Source organism: Galeopterus variegatus, unplaced genomic scaffold (assembly GCF_000696425.1).
Source record: "Galeopterus variegatus unplaced genomic scaffold, G_variegatus-3.0.2 Scaffold15856, whole genome shotgun sequence".
Classification (NCBI taxonomy): Eukaryota; Metazoa; Chordata; class Mammalia; order Dermoptera; family Cynocephalidae; genus Galeopterus; species Galeopterus variegatus.
In genome coordinates this window covers 1-18,469 of record NW_007741967.1, presented here as the reverse complement: position 1 = coordinate 18,469, position 18,469 = coordinate 1, and the positions used below count along the sequence as shown (strand labels likewise).

The window sequence follows — 18,469 nt, the reverse complement described above, 5'->3', positions numbered from 1 at the left end:
TGATTCCAGGCACTGGCTTGGGACACAGGACACAGCAACGACCAAGATGAGCATGGTCCCTGTCCTGATGAATCTTAGCCAGGAAGACAGACTCTAAGGAAATAAAGTGTAAATGCATGGTGCTTTGAGAGTTCTCCAGGGATCTGGGCAGAGGGAAGAGAGGGTGGTGAGGTTCAGGGGCAGGAAGAATGTGTTCTTTATTCATTTATTTTTTTAAAAAATTTTTGGTAGCTGGCCGGTATGGAGATCCGTACTGACCTAACTGGCCAGTCTGCTTTATAGAACTGAAGGGAAGCCAGTGTGGCTGGAATGTGTGCTGCAGTACAATATGAGGCTAGGACCTTGTAGCCCAAACGGAGGACTGGACTCTCTCCTACGAAAAAAGGGAGATTTATGGTTTTAAAAGCGACCATCTTTTTAAAAAATTCAAAGTAGTTTAGAGGTGCTCATGGGCAAAGCAACAGTGAAGCACCAATAAATATTAGGTCAGAATCATTAATCCTGGGAAAGCTGTATCATCAAAGTAAGTATTGGATGAGAAATAGGAAGTGTGCCAATGCATCTTTAAAAAAAAAATTCTGTAATTTTCTTATGGTAATGCATTTCTAGTGGAAATGAGCAGTACTGGACATTCAACAGAGGATTAAAAGGTACAGATTTCTTGAAAGCATCGTTTCATTTTATGGTTAATTCTTACCCGAAGCCCAGACTCAATAAATATGTGCATGTTGGTTTTCCTGCTGACAGCAGCTTTCTGTCCGCCTCGAACTGGAGTTGGGGGGAGTAGAAGGCAGCTCTGGGGTGGCAGACGCGGATCTGGCGCAGGGGCTGCTGGATTTCTGTCAATCACAATGGAATGAAAAGTAGGGCAAAGAATTCTGTCAGCTGCATTCCAACAAACTGAATCTAGCAGTAAATAATGTACTGTTTGCTCTGGCTTTTCCTCCTTGACCACAAGACACAGAAGAGATTATTAGGTTGTTGATCAAGGTTACTTGATAATCCCCAGAAACAGAGGTCAGATTGATAAACACACATTTAAATTAAGATGAACACCCAGGACACTCCCTTCATTTGATTTCTGAAAACAAATGCCAAGGAGTATCTTAGAATACAGAAGCAAATTCCAAAGGAAGCTTACTAATATATAAGACATTTAACAAATCTTTTAAGGTCTGAATCTCTGCTTAATTAGAACAAGAGGTATATATTTAAAATCTATCCTAACTTTGATTCAATAAATATTTAAAACAAAATGGTATCAGAAAAATGCCACAGTTACCCCATTCATAAGAAAAACAATCTCACGTTGAAATCTACCATACCATAAAGTAGTATCATCTAACAACTCAGATAGTTTTTTTTACTAAAGCAAATTATTAAATTAACCCTCTTAAGAGTAAGAACTGAATGTCTTGTCAGAAACAATCACTTAAAGAACAGTTTAGTTTAGTTTAGTTGTTTCAAACTTACTTTTCTTTCTCTGTTAAAAGGGGAAGATTTTCACTGACCAAACCATAACTGAGCAATAGAATGGATTCTGCTGTCATTTTCTGATTTACAATTAATCCTGCTATGATTCGGCGTAAAGTTTCATGAACTTTCCGGGCCAGTTTTAAACTCGTGGTATTTTGTAAGATCTAAAGGCAAACATACCCCATAAATATGTACGGTTATTATGTGTCAATTAAAAATAAAAAATAATTTAAAAAAAAAAGGCAAATATAAATATCTTGCAGAGATAACACAGAACTCCATTTTGACTTACTGTAATGGTAGTTTTATATGTTTGCTTTCTAATACATGCTTTTTGTTCTAATTAAAATAATAAAATTTCAAACATAGATATAACATATAAAGTAAAAGTTACCCATAACCTCGACCCCAGAGAGAACCACTGTGAGCATTCTGTGCGCCTCTGTATTTCCTCCACTCCCTCCCTGCTCCCTGCTGGTAAGGCCTCAAGGCACACTGCTGGAGATATGATGTGAGACTTCTAAGAATTCAACTGTGTAAGTGCATCACAGGGGGTGATTTATAGGCAAGCACACACACACAGAATCAATAAAACGTATGGTCACTATTCATAGGAAACCAGGCGAATGAAGTGCTGCGATGGTCAAGCCTCAGGGTTTGATATTAGTTATTGGGCCAAATCAGAAGAACTTAATGGGAACCCAGGATCATCAACCTCAGCAAAATACTCAGCACTTCATAGTTTTATCTTGCATAAGATGCAGTATTAATAATTATTTTTAATAATTATATTAAAAAATATATTGACTTTATTTATAAAAACATTTTTATTAATAATATATTTATTTTTATTTATTTCAATATTATTTATAGGATAAATAATATATTTATTTTTAATAATATTATATTTAAATAATAATTGTTATTATTTTTATTACCTTGGAGGGACAATATAATACACATCAAAGATATATATGTTCTGTTGACTCTTTTTCACCCTCAAAACATATCTAACATTCTTAAATCATGCTCAAATGAAACTAAATGCATTCTAGGAACAATTATGGAGTTCACCTGGCACCAAAACATTTGGAACTACAGTAATTCACATCATTAGATAGTGATTTTTTGCTCTAGTTTTAGTACATAAAACTGTTATAAAATAACATTTATTGAATGTTCACCCTTGCACTAGGTACAGAAAAACAATAGGAATGTGGGTAAATTACAGTCCCTTTTCTCTAGAAAGCAGAATGAACAGTGGAAAGCATGTGAGCATTAGATCAGAAAGATCTGGAACTAAATTCTGACTTTCCTCCTTAACCATGCTCCTTTCTACCTCCCAAGCCTTAATTTTCTTATCTGTAAAATGGAAGTACCATCAACCTCATAGGGTGGTTGTGCAGATTAAAAGAGAACGTAGCAGTGCTTAGAACATAACAGATGTTCAATAAATACCAGTTGCCAATCTGGGAGTAGCAATCTGACTCTAAAGGCTATGTTCTTAGCTGCTGGCTTGATCCAGCTGTAAAATTCACCTGCACTCCAATTCTTGTTGCCTGTCCTTTCACCTCTCATGGTTTATACCAGGGACTTTGAATCTTGGATCAGAGTACCCAACTCAGGGCTGTCACTTAGTGGCCATATGGCATTGGTGCACATAGTACCAAAGGAAATCATGGGGCATCAAATACAGTATTATGGCTTGCCCTGCAAGGCTCCTTTCAGGAACTTATTGCAATGCTGGGATCTCCTGTATTGCATTCAAGTCCTTACCTCTTTTAACGGAAGGATAAGTTTTGTAACCTGATCTTTTCCTACAAACTTGCCCAGGATTTCATAAGAATCATAACTCTTGCTTCTTCGCGCCTCCATGACTTTGGAGAGAATCTGCTTTACTTCCTTCTCTTCAGCAACAGCACCAAACAGCTCATGGTTAAAAATCTTTGAAAGGAAAAGGACAAATGGCAATTATGTGCACTCAGCAAGATATGGTGACATAAGCAATCTTTGGAAAAAAGCACTGGTACATCCAAATCAAAGGAAAGCCAAGGTGGACTGGATTGCAATTAGATGGTGGGAATTTCTATTAGATTTCACTTGTTTTCAATACTGGTTAAGGACCAATTACTAAAACACAAATACATACAGAAACATCTGAAAGTTCATATTAATGGGAAACGAGAAAAATACTTCACTGATGTAGATATATAATTGTATAACTATACAAACAGGAACTTCTTTTTTAATATTACCAAAGAGCAGCTTAGTTTCCCTTCAAGACATTCTCATGATATTTGCAACTTATCAAAATTAACATAAATATTTAAATTGAGATTCAAAATGTTAGTGCCTACATTTTAAATAGATGAACAAAAGGTTATATGGCAGATTTATTCTTGTCCTAATCCTAGCCACCAAATTATTACATTATCCAATTTCAAAAGTTGACTGTTAATTTTCACTACTATAAAAAAACTCCGGCGAACATACCTTAATATGAATATAAACTGCAGACCATATCCCTGATTATTCCTTTAAAACAGATTCTTAGAAGTGGTTGAAACATTTTGCTCATTTCTAAAGGTCTTGATACACAATGCCAACTTTCTTTCCAGAAAGACTATAGCAATTTGTGATCTATTAGCAATGACAGAATACCCACCTCACTTGAGTCTTAGCTTTTTAAACCTCTGTTAACCTAAAAGATGACATAAGACATTATTTTCATTTGTATAGGCTACTATTTCTTATTTTGTGAAATGATTGGAGTCTTTTGCCTACTTTAAAAAAAAAGTGAGATTCCTTTCTATAAATCTTACCTCAATCATTATATCTAAACAAGAATCCAAATCCCCAACTTGGAGCTTGTTGGTGAGGCCTTGCAGCAACATGCAAACAGTGAAAGTTAACACATGGACCTAAAATATAGTAAGAATATGAGTCGTTAAGAATATCACACTGGAAAAATGTAAGATCTAAGAAGTACTGCAAAGAGAGCACTCAGTTTATACTTCTATTATTGCTGGGAGAAGCTTTGAGAAATGACATATACTTATATCACTATGCAAAATCCTTTAACTGAATGATCGTTTTGTACAAAAGATGTTCATATGCACATCACCATACTTAGGATCTATTTATTGTGACAAAACCAGGCCAGTGATTTATGAAGAAAGGCACAAGATTCCTGAACTTTCAAAACCAACCTGTGAATTAAGGAGCTTGTCAATGTTGAATGCAATCAAAGTTGATACATAAAGTGTTATGAAGGAAACACATTAAGTTTCTGCCCCAAAAGTAACCAAGCTAATGTTCAGAGAGCTTATTATGAGGTAGGCAGTATGTGAATATCTCACACACATGGGGGTACTTCAGAAAGTTTGAGGAAAACAGAATTAAAATATAATATGAATCTCTCCATGAACCTTTTGAAGTGCCCTCATATTAAGCCATTTATGCCTCATCCATCCTATCTATGGTGCAGGTGCTATGTTTCAGGGTTTTTCACGTGAGGAAGAGGAGGCACAGAGAGGTCAAGTAACTTGTCCAAGGTTACATGGGTAGGAAGTGGTGGAGTCAGGATTTGGAACCAGATGGGCTGGTACCAGTGCTCCAACTCTGCATCACTAAGCTATGCTGACTCTCAAGCTATTTGCATTCTTTATGTTGCTTCCAGTGCTGTAAAATTGTCAAGGTCAATATCAGAAAATGGTTACAGGCCAAGGAAACACACTTAGTTGCCAATGCGCAGATTGAATCTTAAAAGCTTAGTTTCTTACGTACCTACCTGTGATCTTTAAGTACTTTTACATATTTAAAATGTCTGCTGTGCACTTTATATAATTTTTAAAAGTTTTTTTGGGGGGGAGGGGATGAAGACTGACACTTGACGAACACAATTTTGGTAGTCTGTGATTAATACTAAAACCCAAATTAGTTGCTCTCTTAACCCCTATTTTAGTTATTTTAATAAATGATGGAATAGACTGGAAGAACAGGTTGTTAGAGAGACTAGGGCTACTCATTTAAATAAATAATATCTCAGGTGCTCCTTAAAAATGTGTGAATGAATCCTGAAGGACAGAGATGTATCATATTCACCCTTGTATGCCCTGTGCCCAGCACAGCACCTCACACAAAGCAGCCATGAAATAAATGCTAGTTGAAAGACCAGCATAAGAATAAATTGCTGTCAGTGGCTCTGGTTCCAGAAAAGATGGAGAAAACACATTCTATCTACACCGTCTCTCCACTGAATGCAGCTACAAGACCAGGACAGGATCCACGGAGCAGCTATTGGAGAAGAACACCAAAATCCAAGTACACCAAACTTGCAGTGAGTTTACCCCGTTTTCTGTCCAGTATCTCCCAGCCAACGTGGAAGTGGGCACAAGGATGTAGAGACAACTCTAGGAGAAGCCCCTATTCTGGCTTGAAGAGCAGGAGAGGGATCTCATAATGCTCCAAGAGTGAGGAAATCTACTGTGTTTTTTTATTTTTTCCTGTTTCATTTCTCCATTCTCCTGCACCCTAGCCCCACACAACGCTGTGGTGGTGATGGCAGTGGCCTGGAAATGGGGACTGGCAGGAGCCACAATGCTGTAAGGGGAACCTTCCTCTCCATTCATTGGAACTGCAGTTCTGAGAGGGGGGGGCCAACTCTAGTTGCTTTTATAATTCCACTTGAAGTGGTGAAATATTGATTCTCAGTAGATTAAGTATGTATATGGTAAACCCTAGAGCGACCACTAAAAAATCCTACAAAGAGAAGGAATCAAAATGAATACTGATATTTTTAGTGTGTGAGACTTATAACCTAAAGAATAGGAACCTTGCCTGTTCACACATAGGATATACCAGGTAAAGCTAACTACCAGGAGTCTTGGCTATGTACTCAAAAGAATAAGCTGCAGTTTCCCAAACTTTAAATCACCCGGGGAGCTTATTAAAATGCAGCTTCTGTAGGTCAGGTGTAGAGCCCTACATTTCTAACAAGCTCTCAGATGCTGCTGATGCTGCCTGTCCAGGGTCACACCTGCAGCAGTGAGGGGCTAGATAGCCATGTGACTACTCAGAGGATTTTGCATTCTACCTAGTGCTCTTATTATTTTTATAACTTATGTTTCAACTCTTCACAAATGTCTCTGTTCTTTATTGCTCACATCTGTGGCAATTTAGTCTATACACATTCAACAAGAATTTTATTAAGAACTCAGAGAATACAAAACTTGATATCAAGTACTTTGAGAGAAAAAGAGGAGGTCATATAACCCAGGCCTATAAGAATCTTTGAAAAAATCAGATATAGGAATTTTTTAAATAACAGATTTCTTTAATATTGATCAGAAACTTTTGAATATTGTTGGTTGCTATTTCCGTGGATCACCTTTATTAAAGATAGAATAGACCCAAAGTACCAAGACTTACAGTGTTCAAGCTGCAAATACTGAACTCCAACCCAACTTGAATATAAAGCTCATGATGCAATTTACCTGATACCCACGAACAAGGGTAGTCTGTAATTCTTTTAAAATATACTGTAGGAAGTGGACACCCAGATCTTCTATTATTTTTGCAAGAGTGCTGCGTGCAATGTCTCTGATTTCCTGTGCTCTGTTCTTGAGGAGGGCACACACTTTCAGCAAAATACTAGAACACGAAAAGTTGAAAAATGAATATAAGAAGTCGAAAAATGACTAATCTATAAACAGAAACAAATAAAAATATAAATATCCTTTTGTCTTTTAATTACTCATAGTCCAAACTTCCCAGGTAGGATTCTAAATCACAGCATATTGTGACAGTACTTCACCTCTTCCTAACAAAAGAGATTTAAAAATCATGAAGAAAAGAACCAAAAACCAATTTTTGAGTTTCACTGAACTTTTCTAATTTGTCACACAACATACCTTGGCAGATTAGCTTCCATAACTTCTTGTGGAAGGGACTGCATTAGTTTAACCATGGCAAAAGCTAAAGGAACTCGAACCACTTCCTCATCATTCACAACCTTTGACTTTATAAGCTTGTGTTCTTCTTCCCTTTTAGTCTGTAAGAAAAACTTATGTTAAACTAAAACAATAATAAATGGATCAGGGATCTACGAATACCGTGATCTTGTATTTGAAAGACAAGCTCTTTTTGTAGATCTTAAGCCCATTTCTAAGTGTAATGTCTTTAAAAACAAATTAAATTGTGCAATTTGAGAATCTTCCTCTAAAAATTATAAAAATAATAGGAATAAGAATGTTCAACTTTTCAAAGGAGCCACCAGAAAAATACAAGCCAAGTTTTCACTGATGTGGGTTAAGACTGCTGTGAAATATAGAAAGCACATAAAATTTGTGTCAATTGGGACTTTCAAGTGTTAGTGTAATGTCACTGGTACATAAGAAATATAGTGCCTCAAATAAAGATTTATTTACGAATATACAAAATGACCCAGGCAATATTCTACACCAGGACTTAGCAAACTTTAAGGGCCAGATAGCAAGTATATTTGGCTTTACGGTATCTGTTGAAGCTACTCAAATCTGCTGTTGTAATGTAAAAGTAGAATTAGACACTATGTAAATGAATGGGTAAAACTGATCTAATAAAACTTTATTTACTAAAACAGGCTGCAGCCCAACCCCTGGGCCAGTTTACCAACCTTTGTTTTACACTGAGAAGGAAAGGCTCTGGCTTCGTGAGAATGGACTGCTAATGTTATCCCAGGGGAAAGATAAATTTTGAGTAGTAGACAAGTGGCCAAGAAGTAAAAAAGTAAAACATACTCCAAGTTTTAATAGACTTTTTTGGACATGGGAGTCTCTTAATATCTACTTTGAAGATAGAAAAGGATATATCTACCATATTAAAATCATAAGAAGGAGAGGGCATTACTGCCTACCTACAGCAAGAGATGAGCCTAAAGCAGAGGGAGTAAGAGGAGGGAGGTAAACTGTGAAATGTTGAGATAAAAGGAAATCCCAAAGTCAATCAACAATTGTTAAGAGTCTCAGCTAACAGGGCCACACCAACATCCGAGTTCACACAGACCTGCTGGGTCCCAAACAGAATTATTACCGTAGATGCAAGGCATTTATGTAGCCTGGGTAGGATATCCCCAGTTATGGTTCCATGGATATTTTTAATTGTTCTCTCCAATTCTTCCTTATTCCGAGGAAGGAAAGAGACAGACTTTGTGATACACTCGGATTCCTTAGCTAATATCCCTGCAGAATCAGCTGGATCAGGATTTCCCAGTTCTTCATTGTCGTCTGACAAACTCTTACATGTATTTTCATTCTCTTCTTCATCCTTATGCTCTAATTCCATGGCTTCATGCCCTGGTATCTCAGTCATGTCTATTGTATCTACATTTAGCAAACAACAAAAGCCACCTTAAATCAAATAAGGAAATCATACAGTTGTGCCAAGTAGTCTTTTACACTAACACTCAACATCCAATAAAAAATAAGTGATCACCAACTATGGGCAGGCAAGGTAGTGCCGGTGAAATGGCAAGAAAAGAAAGGGCTATAGATTTTGCTTTCTCACAATTTAGAGTCTAAAAAGGGATAGAGACAAATAAACCGGCAATTATGCAAGTCCAGACTTGACTCAGCTAACAAACCATGTGACTAGTCAATTAACTTAACCCTACTAGATTTTGGCTTCTTCACCAGTGAAATGAGGGTGGCGCCTGTCTCGCAAGGCTATTGTGAGGACTAAATGAGATCTATGATTACCTAAAATATGTGTCTGACACTTCACTGACTTTCAAAAAATGGTAGCTATTAGTCTTTATTTCATTTACTAGCTGTGTAGCTTTGGGAAAGTTACTTTATATCTCTGAACCTCAGTGTATCATATCAAAAATATGGGGTAACTACTACTAAGGTTCTTGTAAGATTCTGATAAGGACAAATGAGATGGCTATAAAAGCCTAAGTAGAAATAGTTAAGGAAATTAAGTATTTTAATTTTAGAAATATTTATGTTTATGCACATTGCAAAATGCATATTCAACTGACTGAAGAAAATAGTGTAAACTGAGGGCCAGAAGATTTCTGTGTCTTTAGCCAAAATAATTAGGATAAATGCCTTGGCCCTTTTGAGTGTTCAATCTTTATTTTTCTGTGCTGGCTAGAATCTCTAGTTCAATGATCAGTGTAAGTAGTAGTAGTAAGTATACTTGCCTTATTCTGGATTTAAAGCAAAGGCTTTTAAATCTTTTACCACTGAGTATGATGTTGCATTAGGTTTTGAAAAGACATCCTTCAATAGGTTAAGGAAATTTCTACTTATTCCTTGCTTTATAATTTTTTTTTTCATGAAGAGATATTGAATTTAATCAAATGTTTTTCTTGTATTTACCTAGATGATCTTATGTATTTTGTATGCTAATATATTAAATTTTATGAACTAATTTTCCAATATTGAACCAGCCTTGTATTTCTGGAATAAACCAAACATTATCATGTTTCAATGCTTTTATTGATTTGCAATGCTCTGATTTGCAAATATTTGGTTTAAGATTTTTCTATTTATATTAATGATTGGGACTAGTAATATTTTATTCTCATAGTATCTTTGTCAGTTTTGGGTACGAAATTATACTAGTTTTATGAGTTAGTTGGGGCTTCCTCTCTTTTAATAATCTGAAATAGCTAGTATAAGGTTGAAATTATCTGTTCCTTGAATGTTTGGCAAAACTTGCCTATAAGACATTCTGTGCCTGCTGTTTTCATTAGGAGATGTGTAACTACAAATTCAATTTCATTAATTGTTAGGGATCCATTTGGATTTTCTATTTTCTTCTAAAGTCAGTTTTTGTATTATAATTTTCTAAGAATTTGTACATCTCACCCAAGTACTCAAATTTAAAAATACAAAGCTTATAACATTATTTTGCCTTTTTCACTTAATTGGGACCCCTTTAAATTCCTAATACTGTTTATTATGCCTTCTATTTTCATTGATCTATCTTGTCAGACATTTGCCAATTTATAATCTTTTCAAATACCTATTTTTAGCTTTGTTGAGCCTTCTTATTGTATCTATTTTATACTTCATTAATTGTTGCTCTAATTTTTATTACTTCTTTTCTTATAGTTTTTATGCACTCATTGCTTAATGCTTTCCACACAAGGAGATAAAATTGGATTTCTATGTAAATAATCTAAAGCTCAGATTTTTCCTTTACTAGTATAATTTAGATTGGCCTTCTTTATAGTTAAATAATGTTTTATAAGAATACTTAATCATCTGTTTTAGCTTCCTCCTGACTCATTAACTGGCCAGTGCTACAAGAACAGAAAAAGGAAATAAGTCGAATTATGCTATCTTCAACTCATGATCATAAATTATCCAAGAATAAGGTGGAAATCTGGTTTAAGAAATTTTTAAAAACTTACTTTCTTCATTCTGAATTTTTCCCATTTGTTGTTCAAGAGTTTTGTGGTCAAAGTGAAATGCTTCTAATACTATTACCAGCAAACTGTTTTAAAAGAAAAAGATCACAGAAATGTTCATTTAATTATCAATATCATTGGACTATTAAAAGAAGAAGAAATTTAAAAACGTATAAGCATAAAAATTATTTTTACCAGTATTTTTAAGTTTAACATGCATTAGCATAACCTCACAATATTAGGTAAAAATAAATTGAGTTTATAGAAAGACTAACTCAGAGAATAATTTTAAAATTACATTTTTAAAAACAAAACAAAAATAAGAAGTTTGGCCATACCTGACACCCAACTTTTGATTGATCTGTCCTGTCTGTAATACATGAATGAAATGTTTCAAGTAATATATATATGCTGACCAAGAGAGATGTTTGCAAATAGCTCCAATAACCTCTGTAGCAGCAATGGTTATATTTTCATGCTGTAAAATAAATCAAGAGCATCACTGTAGAACAAGTATTTGCTAATAAAATACAAGGCTAACACAGTATATTAAAAAGCTTAGACATCAGGTGATCAGTAATTATAGAAAGGAAAGAATGTCCAAGCTGTACTCCATTTTCCCCCCCAATCTTAAAAAAAGTTGCTATCAATTTAAAGAAATGACACCTTCCTTTAAAGGATATTAACATATTTTGGACTCTTTCCCACTCAGACCTTCCTGATGGGTTCTACCACAGACAGCGAATGAAGTAAACTCAATCTACAAAAGTTAGCAAATGTCAAAAACCACATATTGCACTGCTCAGCACTCAAAAATACACTGCCTCAGACAAATCTCTTTCAGGCCTTGATGGAGAACAGGGACTAGATTTACCTTCATACCTTAAACGAGAAAAGTAGACAAAATATATGAAACAACAGTTTCCAGAGTATAGACATCAAACAGAGCAGGACAGTGACCTCTGAGTCTTATAATTATGTCAATCTAGTGCATGGAGAGAATTGTTAGGCTGCAGCACAGGAGGGGAAACCAAGAGAGCCCAGTGGTCTTCCTGAGTGAAAGAGAGAGTTGAGGCTATGGTAGCTAGAGTCCACAGGGCAGAGTACCAGAAGAGAGCTCCACAGAAGGAAAGCTCCACAGAAAACAAGCCCCCTAATTCTGATGCTGAGAATTGATCAGTACACATGAGTAAGGAAAAGGTGGGAAAGGGAACAGGCAAAACAATCACCAAAGACCATATAAGGATGAGAATAGTTCATGCTTCTATCAGCCAAAGTGAAAACCTCACAGCACTGGGTATTCAGGTACTCAAAAAGGTAGCGTCTCAATAGTAGGGCCAAATTAATCCTAGACTAAAGGCTGCTGCTGCCTTAAAAAGTTTAAAAGCAAGCTTCACAAGGACTAGACTATTCACAAGTAACCTAACTACATCTGAGAATAATTCTCAGGAAAACTTAAAGACATATAAATATACCCAGCAACTGGTAAGGTAAAATTCATAACGTCTGGCATCTACTAAAAAATTACCAGCCATTCTAAGAAGCAGAAAAATATATCTAATGAGAAAAACCAACCAGCAGAAAAAGACCCAGATATGATATGGATGATATGGATGTCAGAGTTAGCAGACAAGACATTAAAATAATTGATCTAAGTAGATTCCATATGATCAAGAAAGGAGAGGAAAGCATGGTGAGGAGAGATATGGAAGATATAAAAATGGTCTAAATCAAACTTCTAGAGATAAAAAAGATAGTTCTGAGAGGGAATATATACTGGATGGTATTAATAGCAGATTAGACATTGCAGAAGAAAAGATTAGTGAACTTGGAGACACAACAATAGAAAAATGAAATAAAGTAAAGCTCAGAAAAGAAAATGTCTAAAAAACCCAAAACAAAATAATACAAAAACCTCAGTGAGTTATGGGACAATTTTGAGTGGCCTAACAGTAAACACTGAAGTCTCTAAAGGAAAGAAAGAAACCCAAAAACACATTTGAAAAATAATTGCTGAAAATGTCCAAGTTTGACAAAAACTACAAATCTACATATTTAAGAAGCTTAACAAACCCCAAGCACAAGAATCACAAAGTAAACCATACTAAGGCACATTCAGAATCAAATGGCTTAAAAACTAGCGATAAAGAGAAAATTTTAAAGGCAGTCAGTAAAAGAAAAATATATGCAGAGGGACAAAGTTAAGAATAACTTCTTGTTGGAAACAATATAAACCAGAAGACAGTGAAGCAACATCCTTAATAAAAAAAAAAAAAGGTCAATCTAGAATCCTATACCCAGCAACATGATCTTTCAAAAACAAAGATGAGCAAAGACAAACAAAAGCTGAAAGAATTAGACGCTAGTGGACCCGCATTACAAAAAATTGAAATTAAGTACTTCTGTTAGAAGTAAAATGACATCAGATAAATACCTGGATCTACACAAAGGAATGAAGAGCACCAGAAATTATAACTATGTAAGCAAATATAAAAGACCTTTTCCTTATTTTTAAAGATCTCTTTAAAGATAATTAACTTATATTGTTTCCAATAAGAAGTTATTCTTAACTTTGTCCCTCTGAATGTAATGTACTTAAAGCAAAAATAACACTGATGTACTGTGTGGTTTAAAACTAATGCAGAGGTAAAAACCTATGATATAAATACCACAGAGACTAATAAGCCAACAAAGAGAAAATAAATCACACAAAAAAATCAAATTAATCTAATAGAAGAAAAAGAAAAAAATGGAACAAATGGAAAATAAACAAGATCATCAATTTAAACCCAACCTTCTTAAATATCATAAAATGGCCTAAAAACCAATTAAAAGGGACATTGACAGATTGGATAAAAAGCAAGACCCAGTTCAATGCTATCTACAAGAAGCCAACTTTAAATGTAAAGTCAAAAGTAGGTTAAAAATAAAAGGTTAGAAAACAATATGCTACGCTAACACAACGAAAACTAAGCATAACTTATATTTCCCATCTACACCTCACTTGCATTATAATGCAACCAAACTCTGACTTTGTTGTGCTTACTGGCTTTTTAAACTTGAATTTAAAAGAGCAACCTTTTAACTACTTAGATAATTCTTTTAAACACTTTCGAATATCCTGAAACAAAAAAGGAAGCCTGTTGTCGTACAAGGCCATGTAATCAACAGTATAAATTCAAGTCACAAATCCCAACATTACTGCAATTAGACTTGAATTTCTGTGATCATTTAGTAATACTGTCTTTTGTTAATATGCTGAATCAATAAATCTTTATCCAGTCTTTACTATGTGCCAGGCACTGTTCTAAACAGTGTAGTAAAATGGTTAAAACAGTCCTAAGTTCAAACACTAGTTCTGACTCTGTGTATCTCTGAGAAAGTCACATTAACCTCACCATTTACTCTCCTGTAAAATAGTGGTTAAGAATAGTCCCTACCTCATAGGGTTGAGTTGTGGTGAAGATGAAGTACGATTACGTACTCAAGTACTTAGAATAGTGCCTGGTACCTGGTACTGTGTTAAGGGTAGCTATTGTGTTATTTCATTCTTATAAGCCATTTGGGAAAATAATGACTCTGCTGATCAGTAGAGTTTACCAGAATAAAAGTATGTCATCTTAGTAATGTGGTAATTTCTAGGAGGGGAAATATTTTATGGTTGGCCTTTTTGAGCTAATAGTAGTGAAAATTCAAACAATGCCCACATTTATATAGCATTACAGTGTGCCAGGTACAGTTCTAAGGGCTTTAGAACAATTCTAAGCCTCTAATTACGGTAACAACATGAATATGGATGCCACCCACTCCATCTACATTTTGGGAAGGTGTGTCATGGTATGGAAAGAAGTTTATTGGTTTCCAGATCTAATGCCCTACCTTGAGCATTTTCTCATCAAAAATTGGAGTCATGGCATAAGGCATGATATAATTCTGGAGAGACTTAGAAGACAGCACAACTTTGCCTTCCATCAGCTGTTTTGCAAGTTTCTTCAAGGCTCTTGCTCTTCTGTGGATCTATGAGTTAGATAACATGTGAATTAGTTACTGAATAATCTCACCTACAACCAGCTCCATTTCAGTATCATGTTATTTTTCCATGAAAAGACTAAAGGAGTGAAACACAGTCACGTGTTCCATACGCAAACACCTGTGCCTTTATTTGCTTCCAGACACATAATCCATAGCATTTGTTTAACAATGGATCCCAAAGCATTTAAACTTCTTAGGAGAAGGCAGAAAAAGGTGACTGTTATTAATTGTAGTATGTGATACAGAAATCAGACCCCAGTAAATGATCACCTGACAGGCAAACATGACTAACTATCATGAAGATCAAGGAATGAGAAGCTTTAAACCTTTTGGAAAGTTAAAATATGTCTTTTATTTTTAATTGTTTTGTTTCAATCTCACATCAATAAAAATAACAAATCTAGCAGCTAACATTTATCAAATACTACATGGCAGGCATTGTTTTAGGTGTTTCGCATGGATTGTCTCATTTAATCTTCATAGAACACTTGGAAGTGGTGTTTTTATTAGTCCCTTTTACAGATGAAGAAATTAAGGTTGAGAGGGGTCAAGTAACTTATGAAGGTGACACAGTAGAAGGTGACATTGGTGGAGTCAGGATTTAAAACCCAATTTATTTGCCTAATGAGCTAGTTATTAACCACTCTCCCATACTACCTGTCTAGAAAGATTGCCCTGCCTCCCCAGTAGGTCCCGTCCCTATTATTCCCACTGAAGATATGACAAAGGGTAAAATATGTCTTTCTCAATGAGGCAGAATTGTTCAAAATGCTTATTTTGTAGGCAGGAAAAGCAGAATTGTCTTCTACCTGAATGTGCTTCATGTTCTCAAAGAAGTCCATTTCTGGATCATGGTAATGAGTAAGCTGTACCAAGTCTTTAAATTCCAGTTGATTTGGAAAAGTTTGAATTAAACAGGAAAGTATCGTGGTATAATCCTGTTGAACACTCTGCAAATATCAAGTTGAGGAAAAAAAACACTTCATTTTTCTAAAAAACTTTGTTTCCTTGATAATATGAGGAAACACAAAAAAAGACATAAAATCATTAAAAAAGTACATTTCCCTGTTAAAAAAAAAAATCAAACTATATAAAATCAAAAGTGACTGCTCTCCTTTCCATTCCCACTCCCCTGTTAAAAGTTTTCTAACTATTTACACAATCAAGCATTTTAATTAAATGTACTAAACCTGACTGCTTTTCTACAAATAGCAGAAGTGGGAAAACCAAACCAAACCAAACCTCAGGTACTACTACCTAGTACTTAAAAGACAAAGTTACAGTACCTCTGTCTGGCTTTTCAACCCTTTCCTCAATCTCTCCAGGAGTGAACGATGAATGATTTCTCTATATTCTCTCTCTGTGACGTTCAAGTCAGCTAGCTTTTTAATGATACTCATCAAGCACATGCTGGCATTATCACTTAAAGACATATCTCCTAACTGGAAATAAGAAAAAAAACCCCAAATTATTTCGTGTAATAACTACACTATGTAATATTACTTCCTAGTGAAAGCATCTACAAAATTTTGTCACTGTTCTATGTGAAAATCTCCCCCTCCCCCCAAAAATGTCTTATAAGTATTTCAAACCTAAGGAAGAATCAAATGTAGGGTTATGAAGAATATAATAAATGACTGAAAAATCATGCTTACTGAGAAGCATCAATTTCAGGAAGTACTATGAAATGTATTTGCTAAGTAGTTTTACTTCTCAAAGTAAGCAGAATAAAAGGTTCACTAAAGCCAGTTTTCAATATTCAATATCAGGTAATTACTGAAAATGACAGAGAGTTGGCTGGTGTAATTTTGGTTAGTTGCTCCAGAGTTCCTGGTTTGAGAACTGTAGGTAGTAAGTGTAGAAAAGGTAATCCCAACTAGGCAGTGATTTAGCATTCCTTCTATTGAAATTTGACATAATATATGAAGAATGAGCTCCAAATTGGAAGATTATTTTTTCATATACAGGTTGAATATCCCTAATTTGAAAATCCAAAATCCAATATGCTCCAAAATCCAAAACTTTTTGAGCACTGACATAAAGCTCAAAGGAAATGCTCACTGAAACATTTCAGATTTCAAATTTTCGGATTAGGGTTGTTGAACTTGGTAAGTATAATGCCAATATTCCAAAATCTGAAAAAATCCAAAATATGAAACACTTCTGGTCCCAAGCATTTCGAATAAGGACTACTCAACCTGTGTTACATAATCTTAGTATGAGATGAGTATAAAAATGCCACAAAGAGATGCCACTACACCATTAACAATAATCAAGGGTTTCATCTCCTCCATTTTTGGAGTTTAGTTCAGTTCAGCAACATGGCATTTAAATTAGGTCACTGTATTAGGTAGTATTATCAAAACAATAAAAAATGACTCATAAATTTTTGCTATTAAAAACCTACCTCCAGATTATAGAAACAATTATGCATAACTGGGATTAGGTAGTTAACATCCACGGTTTGCATTTCTTTAATATAAGAGATAATGGTCTGGAATGTTGCAAAGCGAACGTCAAAGTTGATATCATCAAGATGTCTTTGATCAAAGGCGTTAAGCTATAAGAAATGTCATTGAAACCATATAAATGAAGGCATATAAATCTTAAATAAACAAAAATGATAATACTTTTGAAGTCAAAGAGAAATCGTTTTTTCTTACCTTGACAATATCAGTAATATATTTTAATCCATTCTCAAAATCAGAAAGAGTCTAAAAGGAAAGAAAAGAGTACATTTGTTACTGAATAAAACCTTAACTTTTCTGCCCTCCTTTCCTCAGCTCCCCGCCCCCGCTCAAATTCATATAAAAAGATCATTCTTGCACAAAGAAAGCTACTAATATGCTTTACATCTCATAGTTATCTTTTAAAGAAAAGGGTGATTTGGAGTAGAAATAAATATTACTAACCTGAAAAACTGTACAAAGCAATTGTCTCGATAACTTGTTCTTAATAACTGAGAAGAGTTTTGCTATAGGCTTGAGGAAGCTTGTAGGATCCACACAATGTTTTAACAAGTTTTGTACTGTCACCAGAATATCGACCTCTGTATCCTTAAGAAGAAATATTAAGAGAAATCATATTTTAGTAATTTATAAAACTGATCAACTTGTACTTTACAGCACAGAAAATAATAAATTATGGATAAGTAAAAGTAGTAATTGAAAAATTATTTGTCTTCTTAAAGCTTTCAGCATTTTATTTAACGTAAAACCCACAATAACATGCCTAACAATTTCTTCCTTTAATTCTAACAGAGAATATATATGGTTCTTTTTTTTTTTCCTTTTTGTCTTTTTTACTGACCGGAAACGGGATCACAACCTTCAGTGTCGCGCCCGTACCGGGGACTGGCAACGGGATCGCAACCCTTGGTGCTGCGCCCGCACTGTGCTCAGCCAGTAAGCGGGAACCGATCTCCACATGGGATCCGAACCCTCAGCGGGAGCACCGCCGCGCTCCCAAGCGGCACACTCTCCCGTGCACCACTGTGCCGGCCCGAATATATATGGTTCTGACACCTAATTTCTTGTACTGTCTAGTCAAGAAAGAGCCAAC

At 35.1% G+C, this 18,469-nt stretch overlaps 1 protein-coding gene across 1 annotated transcript in view; it reads right to left on the bottom strand.

Annotated features, from left to right (window-relative positions):
* LOC103582353 (small subunit processome component 20 homolog) overlaps positions 1-17,964 on the bottom strand; it is a gene marked incomplete at both ends in the record, with an annotated part of 19,221 nt that extends 1,257 nt beyond the window's left edge. The window contains 15 exons of the mRNA XM_008563972.1: positions 698-839; positions 1,474-1,640; positions 3,253-3,420; positions 4,299-4,397; positions 6,972-7,128; positions 7,389-7,528; positions 8,548-8,837; positions 10,880-10,962; positions 11,215-11,354; positions 14,756-14,893; positions 15,718-15,858; positions 16,195-16,346; positions 17,312-17,468; positions 17,572-17,622; positions 17,821-17,964. Of these exons, the coding sequence (XP_008562194.1) occupies positions 698-839; positions 1,474-1,640; positions 3,253-3,420; positions 4,299-4,397; positions 6,972-7,128; positions 7,389-7,528; positions 8,548-8,837; positions 10,880-10,962; positions 11,215-11,354; positions 14,756-14,893; positions 15,718-15,858; positions 16,195-16,346; positions 17,312-17,468; positions 17,572-17,622; positions 17,821-17,964 (2,169 nt within the window). The remainder of the gene's footprint in view (positions 1-697; positions 840-1,473; positions 1,641-3,252; positions 3,421-4,298; positions 4,398-6,971; positions 7,129-7,388; positions 7,529-8,547; positions 8,838-10,879; positions 10,963-11,214; positions 11,355-14,755; positions 14,894-15,717; positions 15,859-16,194; positions 16,347-17,311; positions 17,469-17,571; positions 17,623-17,820) is intronic.
* Between the last annotated feature and the right edge of the window lie 505 nt (positions 17,965-18,469).